Genomic DNA, 15441 nt, shown 5'->3' on the forward strand with positions numbered 1-15441 from the left:
ATGACACATCATGTATAAGTAAGAACTATCACTCGATCTCAAAATATGTCTCCTATTAATTAACGCCGGACAAAGTTATTTACATATGGTTGTTGGATGACACAATACACCAATCATCTTTGGGATTTCGCACTTTGTTTTACAAAAAATAAATAAAACAACAAATATGTGTAGAAATTGTATAATTACAAATTAAGGAATTATCTATCTAGGTTGCATATATGTAACACTTAAGTTATTTGACGAACTCCATTGAGGATGATTACTAGATGAAGATTCTGCTTCTTGTGGTCTTCGCCTTTCGGTATAAAAACCGGGTTCTTTAGGTTCAAGCAAGAAAACTTCACTGCCTAGCATAAGAACTACCATGGTCATGTCTGGCCTGTCTTCAGGATACTTCTGCACACATAGTAAGCCAATATGAATCGATCGGTTCACTTCTGACACGGCATAGGAACCCCTTAAAGTGTCATCCATCAAATCCAGATGTTGCCGGTTCTTATACAGCCTCCAAGCCTGACCAAAAGATTTTATGTAAACACACACGTACACAAATAGATATAATAAAATTATCAATAGATATTTATATTATTAATTCTGAAACAATAAAAAAAATATAATATAGTGTAATGCAAGGTAATGTACAAATTAGATATCCAACACCCTTAAGATTATTATGAAAATATATTAGAAAGTAATTCAGGTAAACTTTTGAAGTTTTTTTCAAAAATATTTGTTAAGGAACATTAAGATAGATTTAAAATTTGATGTACATTGTAATTTTCATTCCATTCCATGATCGACGGTCTAGGTAAAATGCCTATTCGCCCTGTAATGAAAAACAAAAGTATTATTGTTAACGATTAAAACTTACATGTCCAACAAGATTGAGATCATGATCTGCGTGACGAAATCCTCTATTTTTCTTTCCACTCACAATCTCTAGCAACAACACACCAAAGCTAAAGACATCAGATTTGACGGAGTATATTCCATCAATGGTATACTCAGGTGCCATGTAACCACTACATGAAATTAAGGAACAAATCAGTTAGCATTTATTAAGGAATAGCTATAGTCAAAGCTAAGTTCCATGTTTAATCTTATTAGAAATGGAATGCTTACTAGGTTCCCATCACTCTTCCTGTATTTGCTTGGGTGTCACTACCCTCCATAATTCTTGCCAATCCAAAATCTGAGATTCTTGGATTCATTTCTTTATCTAGTAATATGTTGGCAGCTTTTAAATCTCTATGAATAATTCTTAGCCTCGAGTCTTGATGAAGATAGAGAAGCCCCCTTGCAATCCCGTTAATAATTCTGTAACGGTTTGACCAATCCAATGACTTTCTTTTTCCTTCATCTACTCAATATATCATGCAAATTAGTAATTTAACTTTTTGACCAGTATATTCGAAAATGGGTATAATAAATAATAATCATAAGAAAAAGGTACCGAAAATGAAAAAATTCAAGCTTTTGTTGGGCATGTATTCGTAGATCAGCATTCGCTCCCCTTCCTCGATGCAACATCCTAAAAGCTTCACAAGGTTTCGATGTTGAAGTTTAGAAATATATTGAACCTCATTTCGGAATTCATCTAGTCCTTGTTTTGATTTTTTTGAGTGCCTCTTTACAGCAATTTCTTTTCCATCCTCCAAAATTCCCTAAAATGAGTAATTTTGGCATAGTTGATATAAGTTGATCAATGTCTAGTCACATTTAAACCCGAAACAACTCAACAAGATTAAACTTATATCTATGAGTTCCACTAATTAGCTTGTCTAATCTTAAAAAGTTTTTGGTGGAAAATTTAAGGTACTCACTTTCTGTTATGTTTAATCTCAGATGGACCAAAGTACAAATTTCAGTTAAAATGGTGGGTCAAACAAGTCAAAGGAGTTGAAAGTCACCCAAACATAAAAAATACAAAAATGGTCTTTGTTCTGTGATTTAGATTTGCTATTGATATAATATTGTTTTTTAATACATAAATGATACATTCATTTTGTATGCAAAAAATTAAAACATGGAAAAATTAGGCTAGCACCCGACCATTTCAACCCGTGACCACTCGACCCATTTCAACCTAAACCTGTTTAATTTGTTCTTTTTCATCTCAAGAGGTGAAATTGCAAATTTTAGCTAAACGAAGAATGGGTGAAAGTCAACCAAACATCAAAATAACGTCGCGCACATGTTTTATTCGAAAATTTAGATTATTTATTGTAATGAGATGGTTTTATGATCATAAACACACAATTCACTTGGAATGAAAAGAAATTAAAACATGCAAACAATAAGGTAGTGCCCAACTTATGTGATCAGTCCAGAACCTGTTTTGAACAGTTAATCCATGTAACCCGCAACCCAAATAATTTTTTGTGTTGGATCATGTAACTATCGATTGACTACGAAATAGTGTAACTACTTATTATGAATATTACCTTGTAGACGGGCCCAAAACCACCTTCTCCAAGCTTACAGTCATCTGAAAAGTTATTTGTTGCATTTGCTATTGTGTTGAATTCAAACAATGGCAATTCCCAGTCTTCCCTCGTGTTCTCATTGGTAAAGTTGTTTTCAGGAGCATCCACAGTCACCGTTGCAACTATAAAAATTGTAACTTTGTAACTTATTCACATTCATGTCCTTAGTAATTAAGATTATGGTTTTTGAATATTTACCATTTTTCTTTTGTATCCTTTTTCTGTAAGCAAGCAGGCATACAACCAGTAAAACTATAAGTGACGCCAGTATAGGAATGACTATAACCTTAACTCTTCTCTCCTTTGCTTTAGCTTCCCTATCTGTTGCACAAAGTAAAATTGACCATTGGATTAACATAATATGAAAGTATTACTTACATTAATGTTAGAGGTGGTAATTTAAACCATTAATGAAAGGGTTATCTAAGTAGATTCAGACAACCGCCACATAAATCATCCATCCATCATTCAAAAACATCCATTTTCACTCCAATCTATCATCCATTTACATTTATTTTCCGTAACCGAATTACTCGGCCAACGAATCTTTCAAATGGGTTGTTGGTCAAATTCACCACATTAGTATACACTCGTCTTTAGATCCAAGGAAAACCCTCATCAAAGGCCAACACCCATGAACACTCACCCAAAGGCACAATAATGTGGTGAAATAAAACCAGTTCACTTCAAGGATCCAGCTAGTGAACGTCACCTGCTCGCCTAGTCTCTCATCGTCACCTGGTGCTGCTGATTGGGGCAGGAATTGCACCTGAGTTACATGAAACATCTAGTCTTTCCTTTACTATTCTACTATCAGCCCATTGGCTAATTATTTATTTCTTAAACTTACATTATCTAATTTATATGTTATGTACTTAAAAGTTTACTAAGTTATAGTAAAATAGTTTTTTACCACTTTTTTGTTCTAACAATTATATGGCACATATAAATTATTGTACCCACCCATTTTTACAAAATAAAATGGAGTTTCGGCCATACCTATTTCTGAAGCAGCCATTCTTACAAAGATATCCTGCCCATCTTCAGCATACACTCTCATATCAACCAAATTATCAAACCAAATCAAGCATCCACTTCCTCTACCAATATCCAAATTACCATAAGCCGTACAATTACAATTCCTTAAACATTCCCTCTCACATTCTTCAATATTCATATTCACATTAAACCAACTTCTTCTTGTATCCGGCACCTTCACACCCGACAATTTCTCAAACCCGTCTCCACCCAGACAATCCAACTCAACGTTCCTCACACACCCGTTCTCCCAGTCGCCCCGTCTCCATTCCTCTGGAAACTGCGGCTCAAACCCACGCAAACACCCACACGGAGGCGAATCATTAATATTACAAACACCATACGCGCCACACAACCCGTAAGTATCACAACTATCCCTTTGTCCCCTTACATAAATCTCCCATTGCAAGCTTCTTTCAATCCATATAAACCTCTCTAAAATGCCCTGCGTACTTAGAATAAATCGGGACACGACCGAGCTATTAACAAGCTCATATTTATAATATAGCTCCCTCTCATTAAACTCAAACCCAAACGTGTAAATCTCGTTTGGTTTCAAATTCGGCATGCCACTAAACCGCAATCCGTTCCAAGGCCCCGAATTAAACTCCAAACGTGTACCCTTCCTTAAAAGAATTTGTGGGTACCCGCTTGAATCGAATCGGTTTGTATACTCGCCTAATGATGGATCATCAACACTCCTCCATGAAGTCAAATATTTATCTAAACCCTTTACAAAATCCATACCAAACTTCATGCTTGGTAGGAATGTATCACCCGGGTAATCGAAACTCTGCCAGATGTAATTATCTGGAACGGTTTCGTTTTGGTTTCTGATCATGAGATTACCCGTGTGAAGAAGTTGTGCAACCGGATTGTTTGCGGCTATGGTTGAGTTTGATGACCATATGATGGTGTTTGCATGGTTAAGGAGGATTAATGTCCCATTGCTGGTGAGTGTTAGCACACCCGAGGTGGCGTTGAGAGGTGTTTCGCGGTTGGCGACCCATACAACGGTGGTAACTTGGATTTTGTTGTACCAGATTCCTAAGAACCGGTTGGGTGAACGGTTTGAGGGGGTGAAGAATCCCATTCTGAAGGATTCGTCATCGGAAACGATGGTTTGGCCGTCGGTTATGTTTTGGTTTGGTGTAATGGTGCTGATTGCTGTTGAGGTTAGCAAGAGGGAAAAAATAGAGAAGATGAATATGAGAAGGGAAAAGTGTTGCATGTTTGGTAGGTGGTGTGCTGAAGAAGTTCACACGATTGTTTCTTTTGTAGTTTAAAGTGTACATACGAATTCGTGGGGATTTTTCAAAACGCGTGTGCTAGTCATAGGTGTTAAACATGGATGGGTTGACCAATCACAAAGTTCATCTCACCTAACTAATACTATTCTAATCGTACACCCTAAACGAAAACTCGATCATATCATATCAATATCCGAATCATGTTGTTGTCTTCCTTCTCTGGAATCTCAGGATAACATGTACACATGATTCATTATTTTCTAGTTCTTTATTTATCATGTTTACATAATTGATCAACACTAGTTACCATTGGTGTTCAATTCATGTGAAAATCAGCTGTCATGCAATTTTACATCAATCAATTATGTTTCTATTTTTAAGTCCTATACTCCTATTTATACTTGTGTTTAAAATCCATGTCGACGTCGCAAAATCCCTATAGCCTACTTGGCATCTCCACATCATGCCACATCATCAGAAAACCTTTTATTTAATATGTCAATTTTTTGTCAAATTAATTTCTTGTACGTGTTTACTTTGCCTGAATACGCGTTTACTAGGAGTTTATTTATTTAATCAACATACCGTAACAAACCTAACTGGTAACGACCGAATTGGCATCTGTTTGATCATAATATTTGTTTGAGGCTTTTAAAGATGAATTTTTTGAACATATTGTCGTCGCCATAACAAACTTAACCAATATCAAACAAATTTGCGTGGTTGTGTTGCCTTATTGCGACAGAGTTTGAAAGCTAGATGTTTTGCAATTTTAGTACCGGACATAAAAAAAAACACTTTAAACATCATATTATGATATTAATTACTATAAATTAGTCAAAGTTGCCAAGTTTTAACCAACTCATATAAACTTTTTTTTCTTTTGAAACAACAGCCTTGTTGTGTGTTATATAACGTACTCCTAATGTAAATAAAATAATAAATTATCACTTTCAGTTTTATTTTATGGAATAATACTTAAAACAATCTAAAAAATAGAAAAAATAACATAACATATGGTAAACGCACGAGTTTAAAAAGTCCACACACAATACGGCTTCAATCTTTGAGGTGGTGCCGATAAAGGGAATAATTGTAAACACACGCCTCATAGTCTTTTTTTTTTTTTTTTTTTTAACATTCGATCGTTTTCAAATGTGAGGCTTGTATACCCATGCTTTCGAAATTGAATAATTCAAATCAACTTATACGACAAGAGCCCCATGATTCAAATCTTTGACCTTTCAGATTTCCATGGTCAAATTATCCAAATTTGTCCCAAACCCTCTTTCGTCGCTTGCAACACTTTAACCATATTATTTCAAATTTACTAATGCTCTCTCTACCTTAATTTTTGTTTTTTAAGCGGTAGAGGATCTCACCTGTAAACCTATTATTTCGGGGCCATATTCAATGTCAACTCTTGATCGCCGAGAGACCGTACCACCTTGATGCGGGGAACCCAATGGAATCCGTAAACCTATCCCATCACCCAAATGTCCTTCGAACCAGCCCAAGTGGGAATTGAACATACGTCTCCACTTAGGGAGGGCAAACCTTTACCACTGGACCAAATTCTCGAGACTTCTCTCTACCTTAGTTGAAAGATATAGTTTAATTAGAGCATTCATATTCAATCCATCAAAATATGTAAATGAAGTTTTTATAATGTAGTGAGTGGTTTATGATTTTGTGAGTGAATGAGATAGAAATGAAGTTATTTTTCTGTATATTTAAAAAGTTATTGTTAACACCCTGTAATTTTTTAATATATTTTGAAAGTGGTTGTGAGTGAAAGAAAGATAAATGGTAATGATAAATGTATAAAAAATATTATATAATCGAAAGGAGAGACAAAACATAGTGATTTTCTTTATAAGTATTATTACTATATTGTTACAAATAGTTGATAATAATACACAATATATTACGAGGTTTTGTTTTATATGGTATTAAAGTTTTAGAATGTATTCTTCTTCCTCTCCGCTCGACGAATCTTGGGTGATTCTCAGGATTCCCCATTATCTTCTCTCCTTGCCAACATATATTGTTGGTCGTTAACCTCTTGGCCCACGTTCCTTGTGTCCAGTGGCGAAGCTTTGAGCGAGTTCGTCGGGGGGGGGGGGGGGGCAGACTCAAAATGTATTATAAAAATCATAAACTAGGGGGGGCGGTCTCAAATTTTCGGTATAAAACGGGCAAATTTACACTATGTATACAAAATTTCGGACGAAAAAAGGGTCGATTTACACTACCGCGCAAAAAAACAGGGCCCGGCCCTAAGGAAGCTTCGCCCATGCTTGTGTCATTATTTTCTTGCTCTTCCTTCTCTTCTCGTCTTGGTTAGGGAACGTATTATACAAATATATTGAGTAACTTTTTATTTATTCTTCTCTTATCGCCATTGTGTTGCCATCGAAGTCTCTTGGCGCCGTATTCGTAGCTCCGGTCACCCTAGCTCAGCAGTTGTGCCTCTTGTTGTCGTTAAGGCTATGGCAGTAGGTCTGTCTCCGTTTACCACCAAAGAGTTTTCATATCTTTACTTTCTATGATTTTTGTTTTTGTTATTTTTTTTTCCTATCTTATGTTCTTGTTATACCAATGTATATTGTTTTTTCCACCAAAGGGTTTCACTATTTAATGACCTAACTCTTTTATTTGATTATATAATTATTGCATATTCTAGATGATACCAGTAGCGGCAGGGGCGGACCTATACTAGCTAGCCCCCCCCCCCCCCCCCCGTTTTTTTAACGGCCAACCAAACTTTTATTCCCGACATACTAGCAAGACGCTAGCATACAAGATTATACAACCGAGAAGACATCAACCGAGTACATATACAACATCAACGAACAGCCCCACAAAGAGGCAATACAAAACAGAAAACCTGCACTAAGGCCGTGTACCAGATCTGTCCATCTTGCACGTGTCGAATCTCCGCCAAGCTTCCCATGTCATGTTTCCCATAGTCGCCCGATTTCAAATCCACAAGAAGCTCATAACCTTTACCTCTTCTACGATCGCCTGAACTGAAGGCTCTTTGTGATTGAAAACAGCCTCGTTTCTGGCCCGCCAAACGCTCCAGAAGGTAGTTAAAACCACTGCGTACAAAGTCTCTCTTTGCCGTTGTCCTGACATGGCTGACTTATGAATCCCCAACAAGTCACTGACGTGGAAAATAACTTGAGCCGGTATATTGCACCACCTCCAAACCTGTTGCCACACTTCGGAAACAAACGGACAGCCCGTGAAGACATGTTCGGTACATTCCATTTGCAAATGACAGAAGTTACACAGATCATTCACAATAGGTATACTTCGCCTTTGTAGTTCAGCCGCCGTAGGAAGTCGATCGAGGTTCGCTCGCCACGCCACTACGCAAACCTTTTTTGGAACCCATCTCGACCATACGAAACGTGACTGCAGCCGGTACTGTCTGTTTTCGGAGATCAGTAGTTTGATTGTACCTACAGAGAAGCCACACAACCCATTAGGAGTGAAAACCCATCTATCCTTTGACCCATTCAGCGCCACATCCCCCAGAAAGACCAACATTTCACTCAATTCAGCAGCTTCATCATCGGACAACCCAACCCGCTTCCAGTTCCACGAAAAGCCGACACCCGCAGGGCCCATCCAGACCCGATCTGTGACAGTGCAGCGCTTGTTTCTTTCCAGTGCGAATAAGGCAGGGAACGATGTGGATAATAATTCATCACCAATCCAATAATCCAACCAGAACATTATACTAGAGCCACACCCAATTCTCCCTTTGAACCAAAGACGGGTATCGACATTTAAGCTCTCGAGGATCCCTGGGACAGCAGCGATTTGTTTCCACGGACCGCTAATAGACAACTTTGCTGGAATATTATTCCAGGCTCTAGATCCCCCATGAACTGCCCAAATAACCTTCCGCCACATACCGGAGTCGTCAACTTTGAACCTCCACCACCATTTAGAAAGGAGACTAAGATTAACGTCTCTAAGCGAACCAAGACCTGCTCCGCCATACTCCGTTGGGGCAATAACGTTTTCCCAAGCAATCCAACTCAATTTATCCGCATCGATGTTACCACCCCAAAAAAAACGTCCTACGAATCCTTTCCAGGCTCTTGATAACTTGTAAAGGCGCCCGGAAAATTGAGAAGTAATAAAGGGGCAAGGAATTGAGTACCGACTTTAGTAACGTGATCCTACCCCCATATGATAACGACTTCGACTTCCACAAGGACAGCCGATCCTTAAACTTGTCAATGATCGGGGTCCAATTTCGGACAAGGTTCATGTTTGCGCCTATTGGGATACCAAGATGTAAAAAAGGAAAGGAGCCCGCACTGCAGCCAAGGATACTTGCCATGTCTTGCACCTCACCATCCCCAACACCCACTCCATAAACACAACATTTGCGGGGGTTAATCTTCAACCCTGAGACTAGGAACAAACAACGGAGAATTCTCTTAATATTTTTTGCATTAAAGGCGAACCATTCACCACAAAAAACCACGTCGTCCGCATAAATGAAGTGTGATAAGATTGGCCCATTTCCGTTTACCCACAAGCCGTGAAAAACCCCTAAGAAAACTGCCCGATTCATAATACATGTTAGCGCCTCCATAGCAAGGATAAAAAGGAACGGGGAGATAGGATCTCCTTGCCGAAGGCCCCGTTGACAGTCAAATTCATACGTTGGTGACCCGTTAACAAGGACCGAGGTGCGAGCATTCTTCACAATCGACATAATCCAGCCCCTCCACTTGCTCGAGAAGTTCATTTGGTTCAACATGTCATCAAGAAAGTCCCTATTAAGCGAATCGTATGCTTTTTCGATATCAACTTTAAAGAACATTCCTTGCGATTTATTTTTTTTCATGCACGCAATGGTTTCGTTTAGCATAATGGGACCGTCTAATATGTTTCTGTTGCCTAGGAAAGCCGTTTGTTCGTCTGAAATAAGCTTTGGCATGACGAATTTTAAGCGAGCGACAAGTACCTTGGACAACACCTTGTTAATACACCCCACCAAGCTAATCAGCCGGTAATCCGCAAACGATATTTGGTCTTTCCCTTTTGGGATGAGTGCTATAAAGGCAGAAAAGCACCCGTTTGTAATCTGACCCGTATCATAAAATGATTGGAATAAGCGTAAAAAATCATGTTTTAGACCTTCCCAAAAGTATTTTATGAACTTGAAGTTGAACCCGTCTGGGCCCGGTGCTTTTTAAGGGGTGACCTCCCACGTTAAAAACAAAATAGTATTATACATATATAAAAATCTCGATCACTCTTCTTAAAATGAGTGCTAAGCTTCCCAATCGTCTTTCATGAAAAAAATTTATTGATCCATCGCTATAGCAATAATACCTAACCTAGTCTTTCACGCCTTTTGACGTAACAATTAGGTATCATACATAATTTTGATATACAAAATTTTATATTCTATAAACTAATTTCGTTGTTGAAGTCATCGAGAAAATGTTATTGTATATGAATAGAACATTCTAATATATTAATGTATAAAACACATTTATCATTCATGCACCTTTCTTACGTTTGTTCGTTCATTTATGTTTATCTGTTGAATTTTTGGTTCAACATCCAAATGTCATAATCGCAAGACCGATCATGTTTAGTGACCCAAATGTCACATTTGATGTCTGGGCAATGGAGACTTTTGACCGATGAAAAAAAAAAGTTTTGATTAGTCATGGATCTTTAATAAATACTTATAATTACTAAACCAAAACATATCCAAAACATATCTCGTATGTTTAAATCGCTTTATATATTATTTTTTTCCTTGCCAGATTTGCAGCATTTGATAAAAGTTTGGTTGATTTAAGGGATTGTATTAGTATGCCAAACACTTCTTGACTTGCTGATTTGTTGATTTTTTACAAACGAGAGTCCGAATGTATAAGTGCGGGTTTGACGGTTTGATTATTTACTATTGCTCCCAGTTTTTTTGGTTACAATGATGTCTAGAATCACATTTGTGTGCTTATTTGCCATCACCTTTTAGCTTTATCAAAGGTTTTCTTTGTAACGCAAGCCTTCGACCTTTCTTGGCTTAATTTGGCTTGGATGGGTTATAATGTCAATGTTATCCTTGAGCCTAGTAGCTGACCGATGTCCAGTACTATAATTTAGTAAAAATTATTGGTCCGTTTGAAGCTTTAAATCTGGTTTTTCATGTTATGTTTGAAACCTTGAAAGCTTCTTCCAAATTCCAATGGTGATAATGTCAGAATTATTGTGAAACTTCAAGAAATTTCAACTAGCGAGTTGAAACTAGACTTAAAATATTAGATTGCGATAATAGAAACTAAACCTTGAAACAAAAAACTAAATTTAAGACAGTATGTGATTAGTAGCTTACAAGAATAAAATAAAGTTTCAAACCAGTTAACTTCGATGATTCGGGTGGTTTAAAAAAATTCTTTAATTATAAGAAAAGGAAAGTTTAAAAAAATTCTTTAATTATAAGAAAAGAAAAATACTTTAGTTTTGCCATTTAACATGTTGCCGTTTGCCCTTTCTATCAATGTAAACACTATTTTTTTAATGAAATATATTTTTTTAAAACACTATCATTAATATAAATAAATAAAAATGTTAGTTTGTACTAAATTTTGACAAACATTAAAGATGATTCATAAATTATTCAACTGCATCTTCAGAAAATCAAAAGGCAAAATAAAAACTTAGGTAACAGGCTGGCTTGTTACAGCAGTTTCAGATTACAATCCATGAACCAAACAGAGTTAATTTACCGTTTGATCAACATAAAACCATGCAAGAAAATATAAACAGGTGTGGGCAGTTACATAATGAAAGTCTTAAAAGAGAGTTATATTACATTTAAGTATTATGTCACCCAGAATCCAGTTTACACAACTGGTGGATGCAAGACTTGCTCATTATAATAACTAACATAGTTCAGTTTCTACCTCAGACACACACCACATATCGAAATATCCAAATTCAAACACAACAAAAAAAATGCCTTCTGCTTATCCTGCATTTGGTCAACATATAAAAAATAGCATCAAAACGCTAACTAATTTAACTCTAAAACTTCATAAAAGCATAAACATAAAGCCAGTTACTTAATACTCATGCAAATGGGTTGATCCAAAACACTTTTTCCACAAACCTTTAAGACTTTTTTATTAAATACTTAAGCACCATATCATATACAAGTACGATAAGTAAATTACCCATTTTTACACATGGGAAGGTAAATGGGTTCAGATTAAAACAAGTAATTTTGTGCCAAAATTTTGAAATTTAAATACGTTACTTTGTGAGTCAAAGATGAGTACAAAAACTTTCAAATAAGTGTTCCTTTTATAAGTATATGAATCGAAAGCGTCACCCCTAGTTAGCAATACAAATCAGTGCAATGTTATGTGTATACTCACCTTTAAATGAAAGATTCACACAAAGAGCATTCCCTCTAAGCTTCTGTCAAAAGATAAATGCCAAATGTAAGGAAAACAATTATGTATAGCAGTCAAACTGGTACTCGAGTGCTATCAGTAACTTGAAAAGCATATAAGGAACATTTAATACATTTTTCGCAAAAAATCATGGTTTACTTAAAAGTTGACTTATAAGTTCGGGTTCCACCAAATTAATCGACCATCATATACGTGAAATAAACTATACACTGTGTTTTATATAATTGTTTCAGTATTTGCAGCATGTGTAAGAATCCTGCAATACCAAGAAACTCTGCATGTAACTCAATAAAGGCCGGTGAGCAAAGAAGTTAAGAGAAAGGTTCCATGATTGCAAGCAGCAAAACAAGAAAACAAGCCAAAATCACTATTAACAATAAGCTGTAAGACTAGCAAGCACCCAACAACCCATTTAATCTTGAAAACTTGCCAAAAAAGGTAAAATTACAATTTTTTCAAGATATTGTTCAACTGTTATGACCAGAGGAAAATATATATGTTTTCAAAGAAAAACAAAAACAACGTAATTGTTAAAATATTGTAAATCAAATCTCCCCTAAAGATAAAAGCTAAAATTGATATTGAGTACTACTAACTACATGAAAGCATCTAGCAGGTTTATAAGACTATGTGTAGTGGCGGGCTACAAATTTTTATTTATTTATATATTTTTTTTGGGGGGGAGGGGGATTTCGATGTCTGAGGAAGGGCGATTTTCATTTTAGGGGTGTAGTGATGCTGTCGCCCCCTTTTTAATTCTTTATTATTATTTTCAACCCAAACACAGTGACAAATCTATACCCCCCCCCCACTTATCGCCTAGGGGGGCGGTGTTGTAGACCCTTATCGCCCTCTCCCAATTTGCCGCCCACTACGTTCACTCTAATAGATTAATAGCTCAACACAACCTAATTAAATGCAGCATGCCTTCAAAACCTCCATTAAAACTTTGCACCAAACAATCAAATTAGTAAACTAGTATCAAAATTAGGTTAAAAGCACTAACATTTAGCCTCAACAGCCGCATCAAGATGCTCGGGTTCATCATCCTCATCATCATCAGGTTTGGCAACCTTAACAACAGACTGCGCAGAGCCCGAACCAGCAGCCGCAGCCTCCTTCTCATCGGGATACCTAACAACGACAACCGGGCACACACAGTGCCTGACACAGTAATCACTAACACTCCCAAGCCGTCCATCACTCCCACGTTTAGTGGCACCAAATCCTCGGCTCCCCATAATAACCGCACTTAACCCTAACCTCTCAACCTCCAAACAAAGCCTCTCCTTCATATCATGATCTTTCACAATATGGATCTTATACGGTATGTGCGCGTCCACCAGAGGCTGCGCTAGGTCAGCGGACTTGGTGGTGGTGAAAGTATCGAAGTCGTCTTCGAGTTTTAATTTGGAAGCTTCGTCGTCGGTGTCAACGATTGATAGGTCAACGGAGCCCCAGTCAGCGCCGTAGAGGACGGAAGTGGGGCGGACGTGGATGAGGATGACGGCGTCGCCGGGGCGGATGTACTGGTGGACGGCCCATTTGACGGTGAAGGCGCTCTCGTCGCTGAGGTCGACGGCGATGCCGATGCGGCGTTGGGCGCCGGCGGTGGGGGTTTCGGTGCCGGTGGGGCGGAAGCGAGGGGAGGAGGATTTGACTTTGATGGCGGCGAGGGAGGGTAGGTCGGATTCCGGTGAGGGTTTCAGGGGTTGCATTGTGGGGATTAGGGTTTTGGTTTTTGTGTGTGGAATATTGTTGACGATGGTTGAATTAGGAATAGGAATGTGTTAGTGGGTTCTCAGGGTTTTAATCTCTGGGATAAAAAAAGGTTTTTACTTTTACACTCAAGTTATTCGTGTCCGGTTAGGCGTAAAAGAGAAACTGCATATTGGTTTTTACTTTTTACACTTTTTTGTAAAAAAGGTATATTACTGGAAAAAAAAATATTAATAGGACATAATCCTTCACTAAATAGTCGTCCATATTTTGTCACATACACTCCGTCGAAAATATATCGTTAAAAGCACATGATACAATTTTACAACAATTATCGGTAATCCATTGGTCAAAATGGTCCTTAGGTAAAAGTAATTGATAATCAATAAAAAATATGAATACTCACTACAAAAATTCGATTACAAGAAGTTAAGGGTGATGCAGATCTTAGCTTTTAACGAACTAAGCTATATAAATAAATCATGGCTAATTAGTTAAAGGATTTAAACTTCGAAAGTACTAAAAAAGAACTTCGTTTTTGTATATTACCACAAACTAATATGCCCCATCTTCCATGTCCTCTAATCCGCGATCAATCATAACGAATACAAACTTCATTAATGGATATGACAATTCTTGGATTGTGCTTTTGCAGTGAAAAGAAGTTGGTAACTTCAAGCTTCCAAGTGAAGAGGTAATGAAGAGTTGTGTCGATAGGGTTAGCACTTCATGTATCCATGTAATGTAATCAGGGCCGTCTCCGAAAATACAAAAAAATTCAAGGCTCAGGACATAAAAAACAAAAGGCCCTAAAATACAAAACATACGTTTTTTAGTAAAATGATCTAACAAAGTACTTAAACGAATCATGATGCTCTTTTGGTATTAGAACTTTGAGGTTGCTTTTGGAAAAACGTATGTATCTTCGCATTCTTCTTAATTTGTGTATTTCTCAACTCTTCTTCTATTTTTCTCTTTTTTCGTTTTTGACTACCAGATAAGTGTTTAGATTTAGGAGGCATAATATCTAAAAAACAAATATTAACATAACTAATTAACTATCAATAATCAATTGTCCAACCGATAAACTCACAAAAGTTAACAAATATTAAATTATTTAACATAAAACCTTTAATAAAAATTAACAATATAAACAATTGCAAAATTAACAATAGAAATTTAAATAAGTAATAAACTATAACACAAGTCCTCACAACCAACTCATTACTCACCTCAAAATTATTTTTGATTTTCCTTTGAGCCTTGATAGTGGACTATCAACTGTGGAAGACTTCAACGTGACCCGCCGTTTAGACTTCAACGTGAAGTCGTTCAGCCCTTCACGATTTAACCTACATGTATTCTAATTTTGTTAATATTATTTCACACAACTGAGCCTTTGAACACAAATGATCTTAAAATACTATATATACAAAAAAGTTTTAAAATTTCATGGGCCCTTAAAGAGAAGTGGGCCTA

General features: G+C 36.9%; 3 protein-coding genes across 3 annotated transcripts; all 3 read right to left on the reverse strand.

Moving 5' to 3' along the window:
* Nucleotides 1–52: 52 nt before the first annotated feature.
* Nucleotides 53–4898, reverse strand: LOC143541261 (G-type lectin S-receptor-like serine/threonine-protein kinase At4g27290). Its single transcript, XM_077034139.1, has 7 exons — nt 3489–4898; nt 2688–2810; nt 2448–2611; nt 1457–1667; nt 1126–1366; nt 875–1025; nt 53–516 (listed from the first exon to the last, which is right to left on the reverse strand). Exons 1-7 carry the CDS (start codon nt 4756–4758, stop codon nt 205–207), a joined length of 2472 nt encoding a protein of 823 aa, XP_076890254.1. The 5' UTR covers nt 4759–4898; the 3' UTR covers nt 53–204.
* A 2861-nt stretch (nt 4899–7759) lies between these two features.
* Nucleotides 7760–8704, reverse strand: LOC143541282 (uncharacterized). Its single transcript, XM_077034152.1, has one exon. It carries the CDS (start codon nt 8702–8704, stop codon nt 7760–7762), a length of 945 nt encoding a protein of 314 aa, XP_076890267.1.
* Nucleotides 8705–11603: 2899 nt separating this feature from the next.
* LOC143541262 (universal stress protein PHOS34-like) lies at nt 11604–14015 on the reverse strand. Its single transcript, XM_077034140.1, has 3 exons — nt 13250–14015; nt 12205–12247; nt 11604–11798 (listed from the first exon to the last, which is right to left on the reverse strand). Coding segments are annotated over exons 1-2 (714 nt in total). The 5' UTR covers nt 13962–14015; the 3' UTR covers nt 11604–11798; nt 12205–12245.
* Between the last annotated feature and the right edge of the window lie 1426 nt (nt 14016–15441).

The sequence above is a fragment of the Bidens hawaiensis genome, unplaced genomic scaffold (assembly GCF_021521415.1).
Source record: "Bidens hawaiensis isolate Kalapana, Puna unplaced genomic scaffold, B.hawaiensis_p1.1 tig00012479_1, whole genome shotgun sequence".
NCBI lineage: Eukaryota > Viridiplantae > Streptophyta > Magnoliopsida > Asterales > Asteraceae > Bidens > Bidens hawaiensis.

What these genes read in the sequence shown, in the direction of transcription:
- LOC143541261 (XM_077034139.1), bottom strand. Translation starts at nt 4,758, where the DNA reads ATGCAACACTTTTCCCTTCTCATATTCATCTTCTCTATTTTTTCCCTC. An exon ending in AATGGCTGCTTCAGAAATAG is followed by an intron (nt 2,811 to 3,488) that starts GTATGGCCGAAA and finishes TTTGTGCAACAG; the next exon opens with ATAGGGAAGCTAAAGCAAAG. An exon ending in ATCTCAATCTTGTTGGACAT is followed by an intron (nt 517 to 874) that starts GTAAGTTTTAAT and finishes TCTTTTGGTCAG; the next exon opens with GCTTGGAGGCTGTATAAGAA.
- LOC143541282 (XM_077034152.1), bottom strand. Translation starts at nt 8,704, where the DNA reads ATGTGGCGGAAGGTTATTTGGGCAGTTCATGGGGGATCTAGAGCCTGG.
- LOC143541262 (XM_077034140.1), bottom strand. Translation starts at nt 13,961, where the DNA reads ATGCAACCCCTGAAACCCTCACCGGAATCCGACCTACCCTCCCTCGCC.